We start from the raw sequence: 20,280 nt of genomic DNA on the forward strand, positions 1-20,280 counted from the left end.
TTGGGGATATAAATACTGTAAATGTATGATTTCTTTAAAATTACACTTGGCAAAGAGTGCGTGTGCATATCATATTTCTGTGTGGTGACATCAGGAGTACTTTATTTGAGTGACTCAGCATATGAATGCATTCATTTTTTAAAATCAAAATAAAAAGTGTCCTCATAAATGCATTCAATTTCTTCTTAATCTTGGAGGAATGATGCATGACAGAATGTGTTTTGATATTTAGAAACTGAGTAAAACTAAATCACAATTAATAAGATTAATAATAATTACCAATTACTTTATTCTCAGGTTTAATATCCTAAGTATATTTAAAACTATTTTTAGATTTACAATGCATTTGGGCAAACATTGTTAATGGCTTTGTTTCAGTTTTGGTTGTTTCAGTTACATTCTTCTGTTTCCATATTACAGCAGTTAATAGATTCTTATTTTGGCTGATAAGCAAAAACAACATTTTATATGAACTGAAGTCTATACGAAATAATTATGAAATCGTTGCAGTTCTGTAGCTTGCACGTGCTGTTTCAGAGTGGGCAGGCTTTCACCAATTACACCATGGACAACAAATAATGTGCATAATTTACATGGGCTGAGATTTGAACCCTTTTTCTGGAGCTGTGAGGCAGCAGTGCTGCATTATCATGCCATCCTACTACTACCCTGCATCAGCCAATTTATGAGTGTGGAGGAACTGCCTCACCCAAGAAGACAGAGAATATTCCACTGCATCTCCTTTAATGAAATCACTTTTATTTTACCTCAGTTAATTCTTACTGAATAACTCAAATGTAAAAGTCAGAATCTTTACTGTGTCTTTTAATGAACCTTATCAACATTGTCTATATAAATGCCATAAATGGACATAAGCAGAACACAATAGCATTAAGATAACCTAACAAGGATATGTGTGAGGAAGAAAAAATTAATAAATTGTTAATAATCCCTAAAAAATAATCCAGATTTCAAGGTGTCATAAAGATTAGCTGGCACTGACCAGTTTTGTCTCTAACAGCATATGCACAGAAAGCCAATAGCAGTTTGGTTAGCGTGGCAGAGTGACATGCAGGAGTTGCCTTTACGTAAACCACAGATCAATGTGTGTCATCTTCTAATATGTATTCTTTCAAAGCGTACAATGAAAATTCTGTCCCCTAGTTAAAATCTTTTTTCATTTTTTTATAGATTTTTTTTAATGTAAAAAGTTAACTGAAAATAAAAAGATAAGAAAGAGTTGTGTTTTAGCAAAACCGATACACTAAAGACTGACGATTATTCATGTGTTCTACTGAGATGATGTCTTCCTTCTGTTGGCCCCCTGACTGTACCCCAGCCAATGCCTAAAGTAATGGCAGCAGCAACTGAAGCCCACTCCAGATGACATGGTTGGGTAGTCAGTCAGTCATTTTCCAACCTGCTTTATCCTAATACAGGGTCACAGGGGTCTGCTGGAGCCAATCCCAGCCAACACAGGGTGCAAGGCAGGAACAAACCCTTGGCAGGGTGCCAGCCCACAGGGAGAACATGCAAACTCCATGCAGGGAGGACCTGGGAAGCGAACCCAGATCTCCTTACTGCGAAGCAACAGCGCTACCACTGCAATGGTTGAGTAAATAATGGTTAATCGTTTGTAACTTAAGTCTGTATTTCACTTTCTAATAGACTCTGAAAGGCACCTTAGACTATCAAATGGCCTAATAATTTCAGCTTCAAAAATGTTGTTTGCTTTTTACTTTGTATTATGCAGAGCATCCCCTAAGTCTGTAAACATGAAAATAAATGATATATTGCTAATATTTTTCTGTCTGCTGGAGGTCAATGATAAAGGACAAATTCTTGCATCTACTGGTCAAATGTAATGGTGGGTGCATTGGAAATATTTTACGAAATACTGGCCCATTATTTTAAACTTATCAGGAAAATTGAATATCTATACTTTTCATGAGTAATTTTTGGCTTATACCCTTTAGATGTTGGAAGAAGGTGTGGCCCCCAGTGACAGGTCTGGAAAAGCAGATCAATGGATGGATAAAGCCAATGCAACATTGTTTAAGTCCTGCACAGTCACTATTTAGCTCTTTAATAAATGGCCTTCTTTAATTGATTAAGTGAAAAGGAAGAAAATTATAAAAATGGATCACTAATTTTGAAGCAGATAAATAGACAGATAGAGAGAGAGATAGGTCCAGAATATATTAAAAGATGATATATTAAAATAATGGAGAAACAGAAGTAGACTGTACATTTTTTAAAATGAACAAAAAAAATCAATATATACATATGTATTTTTTTCTAGTACAGACATTTCAATAGTCAAAAAAAAGAAGTTTTTATTTTAGCAGTATCAGTTTAACACAGAATCATAATGAGCTCCCAGTTTTCACTTAACAAGGACTAATGGTAATTAAAACAAATAAAACATAAATAAATATCAACGTAAAAATACAAACCGACCTGTGAAATAAATGTTGGCCTTTTGATACATGAAAAATGTCATTTTAAATTTACAATAACCTAGTCTGAGCCATATGAAATATTTTGTGTCTCAGATATATTTTTTTTTATTATTGCACTCTCATATTTATACAGTATTTTATTTCTGAGTTTAACATTAATTATAAGAATGCCTGAAACCTCTTATTAAATGAATTTCCTCTGAAGCTACAATAAAATGAGTAATACAAAAGTAATGAGTGCGCATTGCATATGTAGACACCCTTTTGCCTTCACTTACTTTTTAATCAAAGAACAAAAGATCTAAAGCTATTTTATTAGCTCCCAGCTGGTTAGAAAAATAGTTATATACGCAGTTAGTTTTTTATAGTAATATAAGAATGAATTTACAAACGATGCTTCAAGTATCAAGATATTCACACTAAATGCATAGAATATTGTGAAACTGACATCCGCTCACAGCAAGAGTGCATCCATTACAAGGCAGATCTTGAAGATGAATGAGGCCTGCTGGAAACGAAGGGGGCTAACTGTTGAAAAAGCATACAAAGGACTAACAATTTACATTGATTCTCTGGAAAGGACATCTTTACTAAAGAGTCATTCTTTTAAAAAAAATACAGAGGGGAAAAAAGGACAGCGCTATCATAGTGAGCACTGAAAGCAGTTAAATCTTATTTTCCTAACTATGCATATTAGCTCCTGCTACTGACTGTGCTTTCTATCGAAATACTGCATCCTTAGCCTTCAGAAATAAACTCCTTGCAGGTTTTTCCATGCAATATTCAGCAGAAATTTCCTGTGATATAAAACTCCCGGGAGGCAGGCAGAGAGAAATATTTTTAAAAACCAAGCCTGGTTTTATTTTACTGAATATTACCCGTAATGATAGAAAGGCCCAGCTTCCCAGAAGCAACACTTGTAAACCTTCCTTTATTTCTGCCAGCTGGCTCCAGCGAAGCAACACAAACTGCTTTATTAAAGATTAATCCAACATTAATCTCCTGAAAGTTAATTTCACAATAATGACTTATAGTAAAATATCAAGATAATACTGTGCTCATTCTGAAGCAGTATAATTGGGTGCAAGTGAATTAATGAATACATTGTACCGCTATATAAAACTAAACCAATAATGATCATACTGTAGCTGTAAATTCATTGATTACTGCCTTTTTTCGCTGCTTACATATAAGTTTTTATATTTTCCAGAAGCGTTGCACGGTGATAAAGCTTACAAATACAGTTCAACAATCATGCAAAGCCTTGCAATTCATATTTACAAGAAGTGGACCACAGTATTAAAAGCCATCACTTTGTTGATCTGAAGTCTCACTATTTACTTGTACTTTATATGTGTGTGTATATGTATATATGTATTTTTAATCCAGTTCAAGCTATACACTGGGAGATTTTTCAAACTGTCTTGGGAACCACAGAAACACAAAAACATTATAAGGAATTCTTTTTATCATTATTTGCCTATATGGTCTTAGACATTTCTTTAAGAGAGGAATAAAAATATTAATTGTAACAATCACCTTATTATTAGAATTTATCAGACTGTAATCTGGTATAACACAATGGCTTGCTTCAATTTTTTACATAAAAAGAAGCAAACAGTTTCCAAATCCAATAACATTTTACTTAAATTGAAAAAAAGCTATTTCATTATTACTACATTTATTTCTTAAGATTATTTAAAATACAGCGGCACTAGATAATAACATGGATACAGCCAAAATGATATTTTAATGGCCTTTAAATGCAAAGTGCATAGTTAAGATCATCAGTGCTCAACATCCACAGAAAGCTGCTTTTGTCTGCTGTGTCTGATGTAAATCCCTACAGAGGCAATTTGTGACTTTGTTTTGGTGATGATTAGAGCTAATACTCACCTCCTAAATGTATTATTAACTTTAAAAAGTTGATCGTTTTAATAACTGGATTTTGTGATAAGGAACATCTGGTGGTAGTTGGCTAATGAGCAAACGTGAAAATGTTAAGCTGTGTTGCAGATCACAGCAGATTAAATACGCTACACAATACACTGAAGATGATGAATATCTATTTTGTAACTTTTACTGATAAGCAAAGCACATGTAATTGTAGTCTATTTACAAAACAACAAGTGCTCTATAGGCATATGCAATGACGGCAGCTGTAGGAATAAGGAACTGAGACATATTAGTGCTGCTGGTTCTGACACATCACTTGAGTTACCCATTTATTAAAGCTTTTTGCTTGCATTCTCTGTGGACAATCATGATTTGTAAGTATGATACGAGGTACCAGCTGTAAGTACCTCGTAAGTATAATGATACCAAAGATGTAGCAAGCATTACCAGCATCACGTTCAACAGCTGGTTTTAGTAGGTTACCAAGAATATTTCGAAATAAAAATATTGATGTTATCAAAAGAAAATGTCAGAAAATGTGCTAGGATATTATAGAGAATATTCAGGCATTTACTGGGTAAATATAAATATGCCAAATAATACTTTTATATTTTGCAGCAGTTACTTAAATTAATTTAGCTATTTTAAACATTGCATTTTTTCTGCACTGGAATCAGAAAATATTTTAATGACTAATCAAAAATAACTTATGTTTTGGTACATAACATACTATTATTTCTTTAACTAAAAAAGACATGCTGACATAGAGTTTCTTTGATATTATTATTATTTTTTTTTACTTAAGGATAAATAAGGACAAAAATCACTAAAATTATTGCTATACCAGTGGTTGTCTGTTAATTTATGAAGAAGATGTTTATGCATGTATGGTGATATTTAACAGAACCTATTTATTGTTTTCTTTACAAACAGAAATTTAAAGTATGTTATATGTCAAATATCTTTTATACAATAACAAGTAACAGCTATAACATTTAGACATTATTCAGTGCAAGGGATATCTGGTGCCAGTGTTTAATTAAGTTTATTAGTCCATAGTAGTAAATAAGCATATTAAGAAACTGTTTAAAAATGATTCCTTCTAATGTGGCACAACACAGCAGGCAGCACAAAAAACAAACGGTTAATTAAAACCTGTGTTTTCCCAGGCTAAAGTTTCCTGTTTAATCTGCAACTAAAGAGGTAACTGGATTGGAAGTGTCTCTCCAGAGTGTGTACACCTTATTATGATAAATACAACAAGACATTACTACTTTTATGGTGGTATATGAAACATGAGAACTCAAGAACACAAAATATTTCACAAATGATAGTCCATTAAGCTTATTTATTTAGCTACTAACAAGCTGTCCTAATCTCCCTTCCAGTTGCTTCTTAAAGGTTATCAAGGTTTCTTCTTCAAATAAACATCTTGATAGTTTGTTCTAGATTTCTACAACTCTTTGCATAAAGATGTGCTTTCTGGTTTCAATGCTAAATGCATTTCCCATTAATTTCCACTGTACATGACTTGCCATTAAATTAAAAGAATTCTGCTGGATCTGCTTTATCAACGCCTTTGAGGATTTTGAAAACCTGGATTAAGTCCCCATTTAGCCTCTTCTGATTGAGACTAAACAGCTTTAATTCCGAGTCTGTCAGAGTTTGACATCTCTGTAAGTCCTGGGATGCACCTGGTTGCAACCAACTTCAACTGCTGCAATATCAATATATAAATATATGTTTAAAGCATCACTGTTTTACAGTTACCACTTTTAAATAACAACCTTTCTTACAGTGTGTTAGATTAATTAGTAATATATTGCAGAATAATTCAACAGAACCAAGCTTTACTAAAAGTATTTGTGATTCACCTTAAATTAGATAAATTCTTCTTTTACAATGTTCACATGCACAACTTATAAATCTTCTGACTTTATTAATGATCTATAGTATTTCTTTTAGAAATTAATGCATTACTTAAAAGTTCAGACAAAACTGACCAGTTAATTCATTTTCCATTAATAGAATATGTCTTGTGATAGGAAGGAAGACCCTAAATATGCAACACTGAACCAAGATGTGCAACATACTAAGGCTGCATTGATCAGACAGGTGGCTAACTGGTAACACTGTTGACTGCAAAGAAAACAGCCCTTCAACTGTGGTAATTTAATAATGTATTTGTTCTAGTAACAAATGTATTATTTCGTTAACTGTTTGCTTAGTCTCATTTTAATCGTTTACAGCGCAATTTTAAGAAGTATAAAACAGAATCGGATAAAAAAAAAAATCACATATACAGAAAAAGAGTTTACCTGTTATTTTGTGGAAAGAAACGTACTGTAGATGTAAGTATAATTTCAGCAGGGAAAAAAAGTTAAAAGGTAATGTCCACTTTGAAATAAAAAAGATGCTAATAGACACAAATTTTTGACTGAGTCACAAGATAGGCAAATGTGTGTCTCTTACCTTTCTTTCTTTTCAGTTTGGTAAGAGCCTTTATCTTTTCACTTTAAAAATGCGAGCTGGCATAGTGCTTAAAGAGCACAATTCTACTAGGAAGTTGCAAAAAAGTTTAAGTTTGAATGTGAGCACTTTGTAAGCACTTTATAAGATGTAATATCGGATTTATTTATTATTTGGCTGATCCCTTTATTCAAGACATACAACTGAAGTCACTTGCTTAAGGTAACACAGGGACAGTAGAAGGATTCAAGCACAAAACCTCAGAGTCTGAAGCTCAAAGCATTAACAACTATGCCACACTGCCTGCCTATTCACGTTAATGTAAGATACTTATGAAAAGTATGCCATGGGCTTAAAAAAAGAAAAACAAAAAGCTATTTATTAAAGCACTGGCCTACGCCATCAGAACACAACCCCTCTACAAATTATATATCAACAATAAAGATCCTAGAAAAACATGCACATAATATGTAATAAATGTATTATTCCAGTACCATGCCTAACACTGCTGTTCTTTAATATATTTCAAAAATACTTTTTTGAATGGACAAGAAAAATATGTTTATAGCATCCATTTTCTCCACAAAAGGATTGCAGGGAGCCAGAGCACGTCTCAGCAACATTGGGCTGAATGAAGAACCAACTCCCAGACTGGACACCATTATCTGTCACATTCTTTGTCACTTCTTTGTGATGTAGGTGGAAACTGGAGTACTTTCTTTAGAAAAGGAAGAAGGTACACACATCACATAGAACTATAGTGGTATTATGCTAGTACAGTATTCTAATAAGAAGATGTGCATTGAATTTGTGTCCATTTTATTACAGTATTTTGCTTCATGTACGGTAGTGAGATTCATTCTGTCACTATGAAGATACCTTAGTATATTTGACAAACAATAATTCACACAGCACTTTTCTATAGTGAACATCACTACATGCATCACAGGGAAAGAATTACTGTGAATCTCTTTGAAAAATGTTATACTCACGGGTGTTTGTGAGTTTTGTAAGATTGTTCATTACAGCTGCTTTTTAGTAGTTTTAAAGTACAGACACAGTAACAAAAATGTAATTGAACATACTACTCAGAGTTACATATTACCACTAAAATGTTACATTTCAATCTTCCTTTCACAACAAAAATTATCTAAAAACTGTCACAAATGAAAATAAAAGGTAAATAAAATAATACATTTAAAAATAAAAGCAATAATGATTCTTTAACTTTAGAAATGTTGACAATCAAGTGAGACGCCCTTCTGCGTGCAATGGAAAATGAATCTCCATTAGTTATTTTATTGCTCAAAAGATAGTTAATACCATGGCATATGGTAATTTAAGAATTTGATCTTTGCACAACATGCCTTATCTTTAGTTTTTTTCTCAGGTTTCTGTACAGTTTAAAGCTTCTGGTATCAGTAGTAACCTACAGAACTGTCCCTTAAGGTGGTCAATAGGCCAGAGACAAAGAGTACAGATAAGAGCGGAAAGCTCCACATGAGGTGGGGTCTTGAATGGAGTTCCTCAGGGATTCATGGCAGGACTCTTACTGTTTTCCTATTTACACTAATGACATATGTTCAGAAATAATGAGAAAAAGGGTACAATTAATAAATAACAGCAAATTTGGACAGATAGTAAGTACTGAGGAAACAGCAAAAACAATTGCAAAATATAATGCAGACAAGTACAAAGCACTACATGCAGCTATAACATTATTAATTATAATGTTTAAGATAGATTTAAATGATTTAAAAGAAGCAAATTCTGAAAGGATGATTACACCAATACAACACACCCATCCTCCAAGCAATATGCCTAAACAACTAAAAAGGACATTTAAATTTTACGTTTTACAGCAAAATTTAATATATAGTGATTTTATCCTAGATAAAACCTATGCACAAGTATCAATTAATAAAATGATCATCATCTAAGTACATTTAAGTACAAATACAGCAATGTGTCAACTGCATATTAAATGCAAAAAAAAAAAAGAAAAAATGTAAATGAATTCATACAGAGATCAGAAACAGCTGAATTACTGTAGTAAATTAAAATAAATTATATTACAGAACTGACGGAAATAACTTGAAGCATTTATTTTGGTTAGCAAAATCTAAGTTAGAAGAAAATGAGTCGGTCAGTAATTCTCAGACCCCCTTAACCCAACATCGGGTCCCTGAACGCTGGAGCGTACACTGGCAGCATTGGACTGAAGGCAGGAACAGGTCTGGACAGAGTGCCAGTCTTTTGGAGGGTTGGCTCTCACACGTCTTTGAAGATGTGTATGAAAAACTGGGGTACCTGGAAGAAAAGTCCACACGGACAACAGCCAAGTGCTGGATCCATGAAGTGGGAACTCTAATCACAGCTCTAACATGTCACCCAAAATGCAGAGCAAATGACACATATCACTCTATTATTATTATTAAAGAACTGCCTCAATTTTCTCAGGTTTAAAACAGAAGTACCATATCAGTGTACTCTTGGGCATAGATGTTCCATTAATAAAGACATTTCTATGTTTTTCAAACACTATTTATAAATATAGAAACAGTTATAATAATTTTGAAAATAAAAACAGCTTCTGCTGATAAATACATCTGCTTTACAATTTACAAGGTTTAATATTGTATAACTTGGCTGCCAGCTTGCAAATGCTTGTTACTTTGAATTCTGTAATCTAAAGCATGTGCTGAATATGTGACTTTAACACCTATTCCATTTCCTTCTTTGTTTTAGTTCAATGGAGGGTAACATGGAGATGGAGCACTTATGGTAGCCAAAACACCCTTTGCTCTGCTCATTTTCTATACTCTGTTATTACAAAGTAAGTATCGTAACAGAGGGTGGCATGGTGGACTGCACTGCTCCCTCATAAATACTGTGTTCTGGGTTTAGATTCTGTACCCGTGTATGGTTTGTGGGATTGTGTGGGTTTTTATCTGAGTGCTTTGGTTTCTCCACGTCCCAAACAAGCATGTGTTGCGTAAATGTCTATAATACTGAATTGAGCCTGTGAGGGAGTGAACCTTGTAATAAAACGGCATCCATTCCAGGGTTGGGTTCTGACAGCTGCAACAAACGTCTTTCTGTCCTGACTCTGAAGCAGGTTTGAGAATATTATGTTATAATAAAATGAAGGAAAAAGTCATTATTATTTTAGAGTGGGTTAATAAGGGGAGATAACGATTTTCTCTAATTTAAGACCTATTTCTTCATTAACATGGAATCAGAGTGCATACCAGTCAAAGCAAATTTGTTTTTTTTTTCCCAAATTAAGGTAAAACCTCTTCTTTTGCCCCTTTTACACTAGCACTCAGGCTGCAGTCCACAGATGCCTAGTTTCAAACTACATTTAATAAGCTTAACTCCATTACAGTGTTTAAAACACACAAAATGCTTCTCTGTTGGAAATAATGTTTTCATTTTTTAAATAGTTCATCTGGCATTTCACACAAATCTGTCACATAGCATGCATTACTCACAAAACCATTCCCATTAATACAAGACAGCCATAAATGTAGTACATTTGAAATAATAATTCTTCCGATGATAAGGCACTCTTGCCACATTTAAAAAAAAAATTTACTTTAATCTGCTCCTACTGTGCTGAATTTTAACACTTTCAAAATCAATCACAATGCAACATCAGACATATGTGAAACATGAAAACACACCACAAAACAACAAGTAAACAAGCCTGTTAGCACTGTTTTATTTTATTCAGTTTCATTCTTTCTGTCTTTATTCTGCAGTTTGAGTCCTGTTCTGAAATATCTTTTAAATTATCAGTCAGCGGGTGTAAAGACTGGACTTGTTTACAAGAGATTACAATATTTTCATCTAAAAAAGCCAACAATTAAGAATAAAGGCCTGCACAGAGATTTTGATTTCTTTACATTTTCTATTAATAAGGCCTTAATGATTTTCTTATATTCTGAAATAGAAGAAATAACAGGAAACACCAGTTTGAAGAAATATGATGAAAAATTAACAGACTATGCCTGTCAGGCTCTAATTCAGGTACAAAAGGTACTAAACATTTTAAAGATCATTTAAGGAAAGAATACGGGCCAAGGTCGCTGCTTGAAAACTTTCTGCGGACAAATTCCGGAAATATCAACAGAGCATCGCATCTGGTTCAAAAGTAGGTGTTTGAAATAAATGCAGAAAATAGTAAATTCACAATGCAGCAAAAGAACAGTCACATTGTTCACATGTCTTATGTTGGAGTAAAGAAGTTTCCATTACAATTAATTTTTTTGTATAAATCCACTCCTAAATTATGTCTACATCTTGTATTTGCTTGTGCTTCAGTATTGACAAAATACAGAAAAAAAAAATAACACAGGAAATACCGCTGACTTAGGGGTACTGTATCTCCTTAAGATTAACATATCTAAAAACATCTCTCACAAAATTTTTGAAAATATCTTAAACAAAAAAATAATTATATACAGCCCTGCCTCATACAATTTAGAAACCTCCTGCTGTGGCCTTAGCACACTTTTGTATTGTACCAGAGGCTGATTGCCTTTGGGAAACCAATCTGTATGGTGCCCTGGAGGGGTCTGTAATAAGACCACACTCTCCCCTGCAATGAAATTTAATGCCTCCAATCAGCAATACTAACAGAGGAAACTATACATACTTTGATCTTCTCTGTGAAATGCATTTAAGTACTAAGGTGATCTTTATATTATCTAATTATACTCTTTTGTTGTTGTGGCAGATAAAACAAATATATGCAGGTATTCCCTTTAGTCTTTGGCTGTATTAATGCCTGCTCTCTCCACCACTGCCCCATTAATGCCCCCTTACTTAGCAAAGAAGTGCAGTGCACCAAAATGGCAGAGGACACAAAATATTACAGGTTGAACAGACACAAACCGACTTCACGGAGCAGAAAGACAACACACTGTATATCTTAAACCCAAACATTTAGACAAAACTAATCTGATTCAGAAATAATGTATACAGAGCTAGCTTCCAAACTGAAATGTATGAATTACATCTAGTTCTGGATTATCTTTTGGAAAAGTTAAACAACCAAAACACTACTGACAACCTTTTTCCAATATACCTGAGGGTTTTTACATGGAATAATTCCAAAATGTTTGGGGGAAAAATTCAATAGATAAGATACTTTATTTAGTGTGTCAGTCGAATCAAGGGCAAACTATGCCAGAGGGATGATTTTCATTGCAGATTCAAGCACATGCGTAACAAAGCCGGGGGCCAAGTCAGTTTTATCAATTTATAGCTTGCTTTGAACTCTCTAGGCACACACTGTAAAGGTTTAATACCATTTATCAATTCTCTTCATATTGTTGTTCTGGGGGTTTGTCAAAAATACTGTATGTCGGGTACATGTCACCAAAATCATACAGTTAAATTTAGAGTAATAGCATTTTATTTAAGCACAGAAATCAAACATTTCTATGCTATTTTTTTCAGCTTCCTTTACTATTTTTACAATACACTAATTATTTTCCTCAAATAAAAACAAAAGTTGGATGCCACTTTCATATATTTAATTTATACGCCTGTAAAGTACACCTCAGCCAGATGAGACTCACTAAAATCTAAAAACAGTTATTTTTAAGTCAGTTTGTATTTATTTCAATGTTAAGTATCACTGAATCAAAGGTATATTACTCATTAGTGCCCAAGTCTCTAAGCAGACCTTCAAAGAATATTCAGTTTTGTGCAGAGGAGAGATGCTGGGTATATTGGGAGAAGGATGCTAAGGGTAGATCTGCCAGGGAAGAGGAAAAGAGGAAGGCCTAAGCGAAGGTTTACGGATGTGGTAAGAGAGGACATACAGGTGATGGATGGAAACCAAACAAGATGAAGAGGACAGAAAGGTATGGAAAAAGATGATCCGCTGTGGCAACACCTAATGGGAGCAGCTGAAAGAAGAAGAAGAAGTTCTGAAAGGTGAAGAAGGGCTCTCCCCTTGACATTGTCACTGCATATTTTCTTATAAATGTATTGAAACCAATATTCTAAAATTTAGAAAATGGGCAGATCACTATAAATAACATAAAATTTAGAAACCCAGCCAGGGTCTTGAAGCCCATCTCAGCAACATACAAATGCACAATTGAACAACTGGTCAATTTAGAGTCTGTGGAACGAAAAGTGAAGCATCTTGGACAAAAAACATGTGGAGGTCACTATAGAGTCAAATTCCATTTTTTTTTGTGAAAAGAATTCTCATAAAGGAATATTTAGACTGACAAAATAATTGACCTTGAATGTGTAAAAGCAAGCAAAAAAACTACTCAAATGAACCTTAAAAATCAATGAAGGTTGTGTAATGCACTAGAAAAAAATTGTTTTTGGAGAAGTATAAGCAATTTTGATCTTTGTGAACGATGAAAATATGTTCTGTAGGTTTAACAGAAAAAGCAAAAATAAGGGCACAACCTTCTGAGAAGCAAAGCACCTTACAGAAAAATACCTGCTATAAATCAGTACATATGAGACTTTACAAATATTATGTTTTCTTCTGTAATGTAGAGAAAGACTGCAGCATGGTAAACGAAGTCCACAATAAATATTTACTTGATTTGCTTGATCTTGCATGACTATGTCTGATCTACTGCAGCTTTAGCGTAAGGTGTGTCAAAGCTCACTTGCTTGTTTTTACAGAATGATTCACATAGACTCCACCTATTAACCTGAACTGCAGTTTCAGAAAATAAATATGACATTTATTCTGCATGTAATGCACAGGGAGATATTTTTGTTACGATTTGCTTGCCTCACAAAACTTAACAACATTCTTTTATTTAGAAACTTGGCCTCAAGGCATAAAAACAAAATCATTCTGCTCCAAATTTGAAAAGTAGGATTTGTGGCCTGCACAAGACAAAAATAAAGTAGAGGGGAACCATAAAACGCCTGGCCTGTGCCTAGGAGTCTCTTTAATACATTTAATGAATTCATTATTAAAGGAAAAACCAAATGAAAGAAATCAAAATTGCTTCCCAGAAAGGCAAGCTGAAGGTTAACAGGGTTTAATCTTCTCTCTCTCCAATTAAAATCTGCTAATCCATAAACCAAAGAATAAAAAAATAAAAATAACCATTACAATATATCAATATTTAAAAAAAATAAATAAAAAAATCCGACATAAGTGTGTGCCAATGTCTCAGCACTGACCAAGGCCTTCCAAAACATACTGACTTGGGGGGCAATCTCATAGCTCCACTATTACGAGGGTCCACCCCCGTAAGTGCAAAATCTAAAAAGACCTAAGAAATACACAAACAATATCCATCCATTATCCAACCATACAATTAAACTGTTACACTAAAAACAATATACAAAAAAGAAAACAAAAATATATCCAGTAACAAAATGTATAAAAAATATTCAAGAGACAACAAAAATGTTACATACAAAGAGGTGAAATCTGGCTATAGGTTAACAGTTTTATTTTGCAGTTCTTACTGCAATATGTAAATGCAAGCCACCATAATTCTTTTGTGTGATTAAAAGATGAACAGCCATCATTACTCTTTTCAACACTTTCTCAGATTATGAAAGATTTATTTACCTGGCATTTCCCTGTCCGAACATCATACAGTGCCACTGAACCGTGCCGAGCTCCAACAGCGATTCGGTGGCTTCTTTCACAGTCAGCCACCATGTAGAATCTGTAAGTAATCACATTTATCAGTTCAGAAATGTGCATCTTTCCAGATCTAAACATTATGAAATCCAGGTGATGTAAATTCTTTACAGATGCATAAATATAAATGTTTGCTTTTCCCATAAAAAAGAGGAAATTTACAATTGAACACAATTAATTCATTTTGTGACTTTCCTGAACTAAAACAGAACTGATAACACTTTAAACTTAAAAATGAGTTAATGCTTTAATGTTTTGTGAAATTAGGTCTCTTACAGAATTACTACTGTACATAAAATACTGCATCTCTTTACACTGTAGTATTATTTCAGCATTAAGGAGTTGAGGCTGAAGTTCCACTTTGTCTCCATTACAATCTAAAGTTGCTCTTCCTAGATAAATTATCTGAATTTAAATTTGCTGTATATTATTATTATGTTTCAGCCAGAGTTAATCCCCTAACTGGGGTTTAAATTCCCGTTTTTACACATTTTTGACACTTTTATTTAAGTTAACACTGTTACTTTTGTTATTTTTTTGTATTATTCAGTGTTTTTTTTATTAGTTTTGTGTATAACATTATTTCTGTGAATCCATGCCTGCATTACTGTGTTGCATGTATTTTGTTGGTGGGTCCCCAAAAGACATGGCCATCTATCCATTTTCATCAAGGGACTGCCCTCAAGCATATACAGGGTGAGGATACACACAGTCCCTTGTGGTTCACTGAATGCACTTGGTGATTCTGGCGAGTTCTAGTGATTATTACTATTACTGTATTTTTGTGTATTTATTGGATTTTGGCCTTTTGCTCTGTTTTTCAACCTCTATTTTAATTTCTGTGTTTTGGGACTTGTTTGCTACTGGATTGCCTATTTCAGGTAATTTTTTCTGGTCCTTTTGTTCTCCTCAGAACTATGAATGTTAACTGTGCATTTTTAAAAATGAATATTTTTATTTATGAAGGTTCTTTGTTTGTTCCTTTTTCCTCCCTTGACAAAAGTTGATGGATCAAAGACTGATGGAACAGTTTATTGGACTTTTGCTTTTATGAACTCCTAGTTTTGGGTTATTATCATTATACAGGATTTTACTGTTTTATACTAATACAACTATCTCTATCAGCATTAAGTATGTAAAACTTCCAAAAAAACTTTTTGTTCTTACTTATGCTATAGTTGTCTCTTCTTACTCAACTAAAGAATTTCAAGCCAATTGCATTTAATTGTTGTATTCTTTGTAAAGTGCTTTGTGAAGGAGCAAAGTTCACTGGCATAGCATTTTGTATGTGCTTGTATAGAAATAAAAGGTACAGTGAGCAGATATTTTAAACATTATAGCTTTAATACAGGTGGTCTACATGCCCAAACTAAGGAGCTGGTCTAGCATCGGACCATAACTAATTATCTTTTACATTTACAATTGACAGAAATTGGACATTACCATACAAATTTATTGCCAATACATAACATATTAAATTACTGAGAACACATTTCAATTTTACAGAATTTGAAACAAAAAGAAAAAAATGCTAAATTCAACGTTCATACCTAATTAACAGGTCAACAATGGCAATAACATATTTTTATAAACAGCCATGAAACACTATGAAAACAATTCCTGGAAACAACTGTGTTAACGCTTATTTTATTTTTTATTTGCTAAACATAATAATAATCTTTCTTTTACAGGAGTAAAAAAATACCATTGTGAGCAGAAAATGGTAACAAATTGTGGTAACACTTGCATCTGGAACAATACCTTACCTGCAAATAGTAGGGAAACATTCCTGAAGGCCTTTCTTCTTGACTAAGGATCCTTCAAGGCAATACATTATGATATCCATAACCTTAGGGGAAAAACAATCGTTACAAGAAATTAGTCATAAAAACAACAAAAAAAAATGCATTGTTTTCCCAAATGAAGTACATGGTTCAATACAGTATGTAACTTTTAAAAACTACTGCTGCTCTACTCTTTAGAAAAAGCTAAAAAGCTGACCAAGGAGTTCAAAACAAAAACAACCAAAAAAATACAGATTCTAAAGATGTGCAATAAAAATTCACTTTTTATCTTATAAAACTATATAAAACTTGGTAAGAAAAGCCTTTGTAATCTTGTGCGCTTTATATTGGTGTGTGTATAAATGAAAGCCTAAATCCTATAATATAGTCAATGGCTGAAAAAACAACAGTAGCATTTAAAAAAAAAAAAAATCAAAGTATGTGGATCATTTGAGACAAAAATATATTTGATTTGAGAAATCTCAGAAATCCAGCAATGCATATAATATACAGTAGTTTCTGGGTCTTTCAAAAAGTCCCCAACATATACTTGGTAAAGCAAAGAAACCAACTGGCTTTATTTAATATTTTTGCAAGCACAATGTGCTGTAATGAATTAATTGCACACTTTCATAAATGATTAGTACCTGCAATAACAACAAATAAAGCTCTACACTGATCAAACCCATAAAGGTTAAAGTGGAAACTTTGGTATTAACAAATATTAACCGACTAGTCCAATATCATACAGTTCGTTACAAATTAGTCCTTTACATTTGGTATCAGAAATATTAAAATAATAATAAACATTTTCATTCATTTGCAAGAAAGGCCTGACCATACATAACACTCCAATCCAATGTAATTGGTAAAGCTGTCAATTATAATATTAAACAGTCAACAGCAGGATGCATATTGGCATAGATGGATCCATTTCCTCTTAGGCCCAGATCCAGGTGCATAAAGGTCAGGGGGGCCCTCGTGAAAACTAAAACATTGGAGTTTTGGACACTCAGGCCAAGTGCACTGGTAAAGAGATAAAAGTAGGACAACCAGAACATTATGTGTTACTCTCATTTCCCCTGGAGTTATGTTTTATACTGTATTTAGTCTGGCTGATAAGTGTAATTCATAACAGAAATCTATAAATAAAAATCTGCTTAGTTTTAATTCAGTTATTTGCTATAAACATTTTGAAACCATGTGATCTGGTGGTGCAGCAGCCGGTGTTCATAACTTGAATATTTGGGGAAATGGGTTGGGATGGACATTATTTCCTTCACAGCCATGAAGTACTAAACGTTTTTTGGTAACTGAGAAGTGTTACTGACACATTTCCTGTTATTAGTGTTAAAATAGGCAATCGTCCCCATTTAAGCACCTTTACTGACATCAGTCTATCCAGAAATGCACAATGACAACATGCAAACTCCATGCAGAACCTGGCACTGTGAGGCAGGAATGTTAGCTCTTTCCTAATAATCACCCTATATGTTAAATCATCTGTACTAAGCTTAGTAAATTATAACCTAATTAAAACTACATTTATACCTATAACTTTTGTTCAGTTTTTATCACTATGATTGAAAGCTATGTGTGCAATTAATCTTTCCCTCAATAAACATCAGTAGATGGCCATATGCTTTGTACACAAAATTACCAGACGCATCAGCCAATACATTTGTGAAATAATGCAACATTTTTGCAAAATAACTTACATTTTTGCAAAATAATGCAATTGTTTAGTTTGAGTGGTTGAAATAAAGTTCTTTAGAGATATGTATGTATATAATGTATATATATTGTAACAGACATCAGGCATGGGCTGGCATTCTGGCAGGGATAGTTTATGGATCATTACCTGGCTGGGTAGTCAGTTTACTGGAAGAACAAAGATAGAATAGTTGCACAATCTATTTACCTCCCCGACACAATTACGTGGAATATCCACATGGACAATGGTGCCTAAAAGGATGCCCACAGAGCAGGCTGAGAGTTGTACCCTGGCAGCAGAGGCATCCATGCCACAGGGGGAGCTGCAGGAACAAATTGTCGTCATTTCAGGGAGCTTCTGCCTAACCTGGAAATACCTCCAACCGGTAGTGTCATGACACGAAAAGTGCTCCCTGGTTTAAGATGAACAGACAGAGTTTCCAGTATGGTTAGGGGGCAGTGGACAAAGATCACCAGGAGGAAAGAGAAAAAGCAGAAGGTAGAGAATGGAAGCACTGTGTTATCAAATTTTTATATCACATGTGAAAATTTGTGTTATAATGAATCTTCATTTGAGTTTATATTGGTGTTGGTGTATTGGAAGGTGTTTGCGCCCCCCTTCAGGTCATAATATTTAACATTTCAGAAGGCTATCATGGTAAAATGCAGGAAAGCTGTTATTGACAATGCTGACAAATAAAGCCACATATTTTAGTATCAGTTTTTGGCAAACAAAATGAAACAATTAAAACGAATAAAGAGAAAACATAGTGCCTGTGCTGATAACCATGATGTCTATCATATAATGTAGCCCCTACTTGATTGTAGCTTGTTACGTTTTGTTTTTCTGATGCAGGAAGAAAGGTTCAGAGCCATTGTATGTATGCATGTTCAATTATTTGATTATTTTATTTTCTAATAAAGTATATTAATCTGTGTAAGGCAAAACTTCACCCTTCAATTGTACAGATGTCGAGTTTTGTTTACTAACACTTTTTAAAAGACTGAGATATGTTCAATTGATAATCAAACTGACATTCAGTGTGTGTAAATGCTCGGACAGAGTGAACAACAAAGACTTTTATTTTTTCCACAGTTTGGCATTTTTCTGATTTCCTGAATGCATTCTGGTTGATCTAAGACCTTTCATCTTTTGCATCACTGTTGATGCCACCACACTTTCTGGTTGCTTTTGTTTGCTGAATGTTGTTCTAAAGAACATAATAGGCAAAGCTGCAGTCTGAAAAAGGGTAACAATAAGAATCTTTATCCCAGCCACTCAATTTCTCCCTATTGTTATTTGCTGCTTCATTGTCTCTCTCCACCATCCTTAACTACAGTATGTCTTAAATAAATAATGGGAACATAACGATAAAGTAGAGCAGGAGAGTGGCCAATACAGCCATTCTGTTTGAATTTACAATGCTGGAAACTCACATGGATTCTGGAAATCAAACTGAGTGGGAAGGAGAATGGAATATTTTTATCATGAATGGGTCAAATATGACAGCAGTGGTTTCTTTTTTTCTGGTGAAATTACTGAGACATAAACGGTGAAAACTTTGTGCTGTAGTTGAGAGTGGCATGTCCAGCACAACAAGTGTGTACCCTGGCAGCATGACAGCTAAGGCAGGAGCCAGCCCCATGGGGCAGCAGTAAATAGTAATTAGGTTATAGTATAGATTTTACCTCCACATCTTATTCAGATTCAGTATATTATTGTATATAACTATGGCAACCCAATCATTGTGCTTACAATTGTGCAGGGCAAATAAAACAATACTTGAATGCATCCAATAAAATAACTTGGACATTTTTATTTGTAGCATGATTTAAACAACAGCTTAAACAGATGCATGAATTGACTGCCTTAGAGTGAATTATACTGAATATAGTAAGTGACTCAATCACACAGCCTATTATTACCAGTGAATCTAACTTCCACACCACATGTAGACACAGGGAAGACTTGCAAACTTCATACACGGAGTGCCTTCACGGTTGATTCAAACACAGTGCCCTGGAGATGTGATGGTGCAGTTCTAAAAAATAAGCTCTGTAGCAAATGCTGGATGCAAACGTTCTAGTGCACTAAAGAAAAAGTTGTAAAAAGTTTGCATAGCAGGAATAAAGCTTTGTTTAATTAAATAGGACTCACAAATCTCATGTATATGGAACAAAGACTTTATTCAAAAATAAAATTGCACTCAGACACCCACATCATTGAGGCTCTGTTCACATTACCAGGCCAAAGTGACTCAAATCCAATTTTTTGCCTTAATGCGACGCAAATCGGATGTTTTCA

The 20,280-nt window shown here is 33.8% G+C and overlaps 1 protein-coding gene across 4 annotated transcripts in view; it reads right to left on the reverse strand.

Moving 5' to 3' along the window:
• Nucleotides 1–20,280, reverse strand: part of LOC120527253 (WD repeat-containing protein 7) — a 522,770-nt gene that overhangs the window by 67,835 nt on the left and 434,655 nt on the right. For all 4 annotated transcript variants that reach the window (XM_039750464.1, XM_039750463.1, XM_039750462.1 and 1 more), the window contains 2 exons: nucleotides 16,245–16,327; nucleotides 14,404–14,503 (listed from right to left, as the gene is read on the reverse strand). In XM_039750464.1, coding sequence (XP_039606398.1) covers nucleotides 14,404–14,503; nucleotides 16,245–16,327 — 183 coding nt within the window. The remainder of the gene's footprint in view (nucleotides 1–14,403; nucleotides 14,504–16,244; nucleotides 16,328–20,280) is intronic.

Source organism: Polypterus senegalus, chromosome 4, assembly GCF_016835505.1.
Source record: "Polypterus senegalus isolate Bchr_013 chromosome 4, ASM1683550v1, whole genome shotgun sequence".
NCBI lineage: Eukaryota > Metazoa > Chordata > Cladistia > Polypteriformes > Polypteridae > Polypterus > Polypterus senegalus.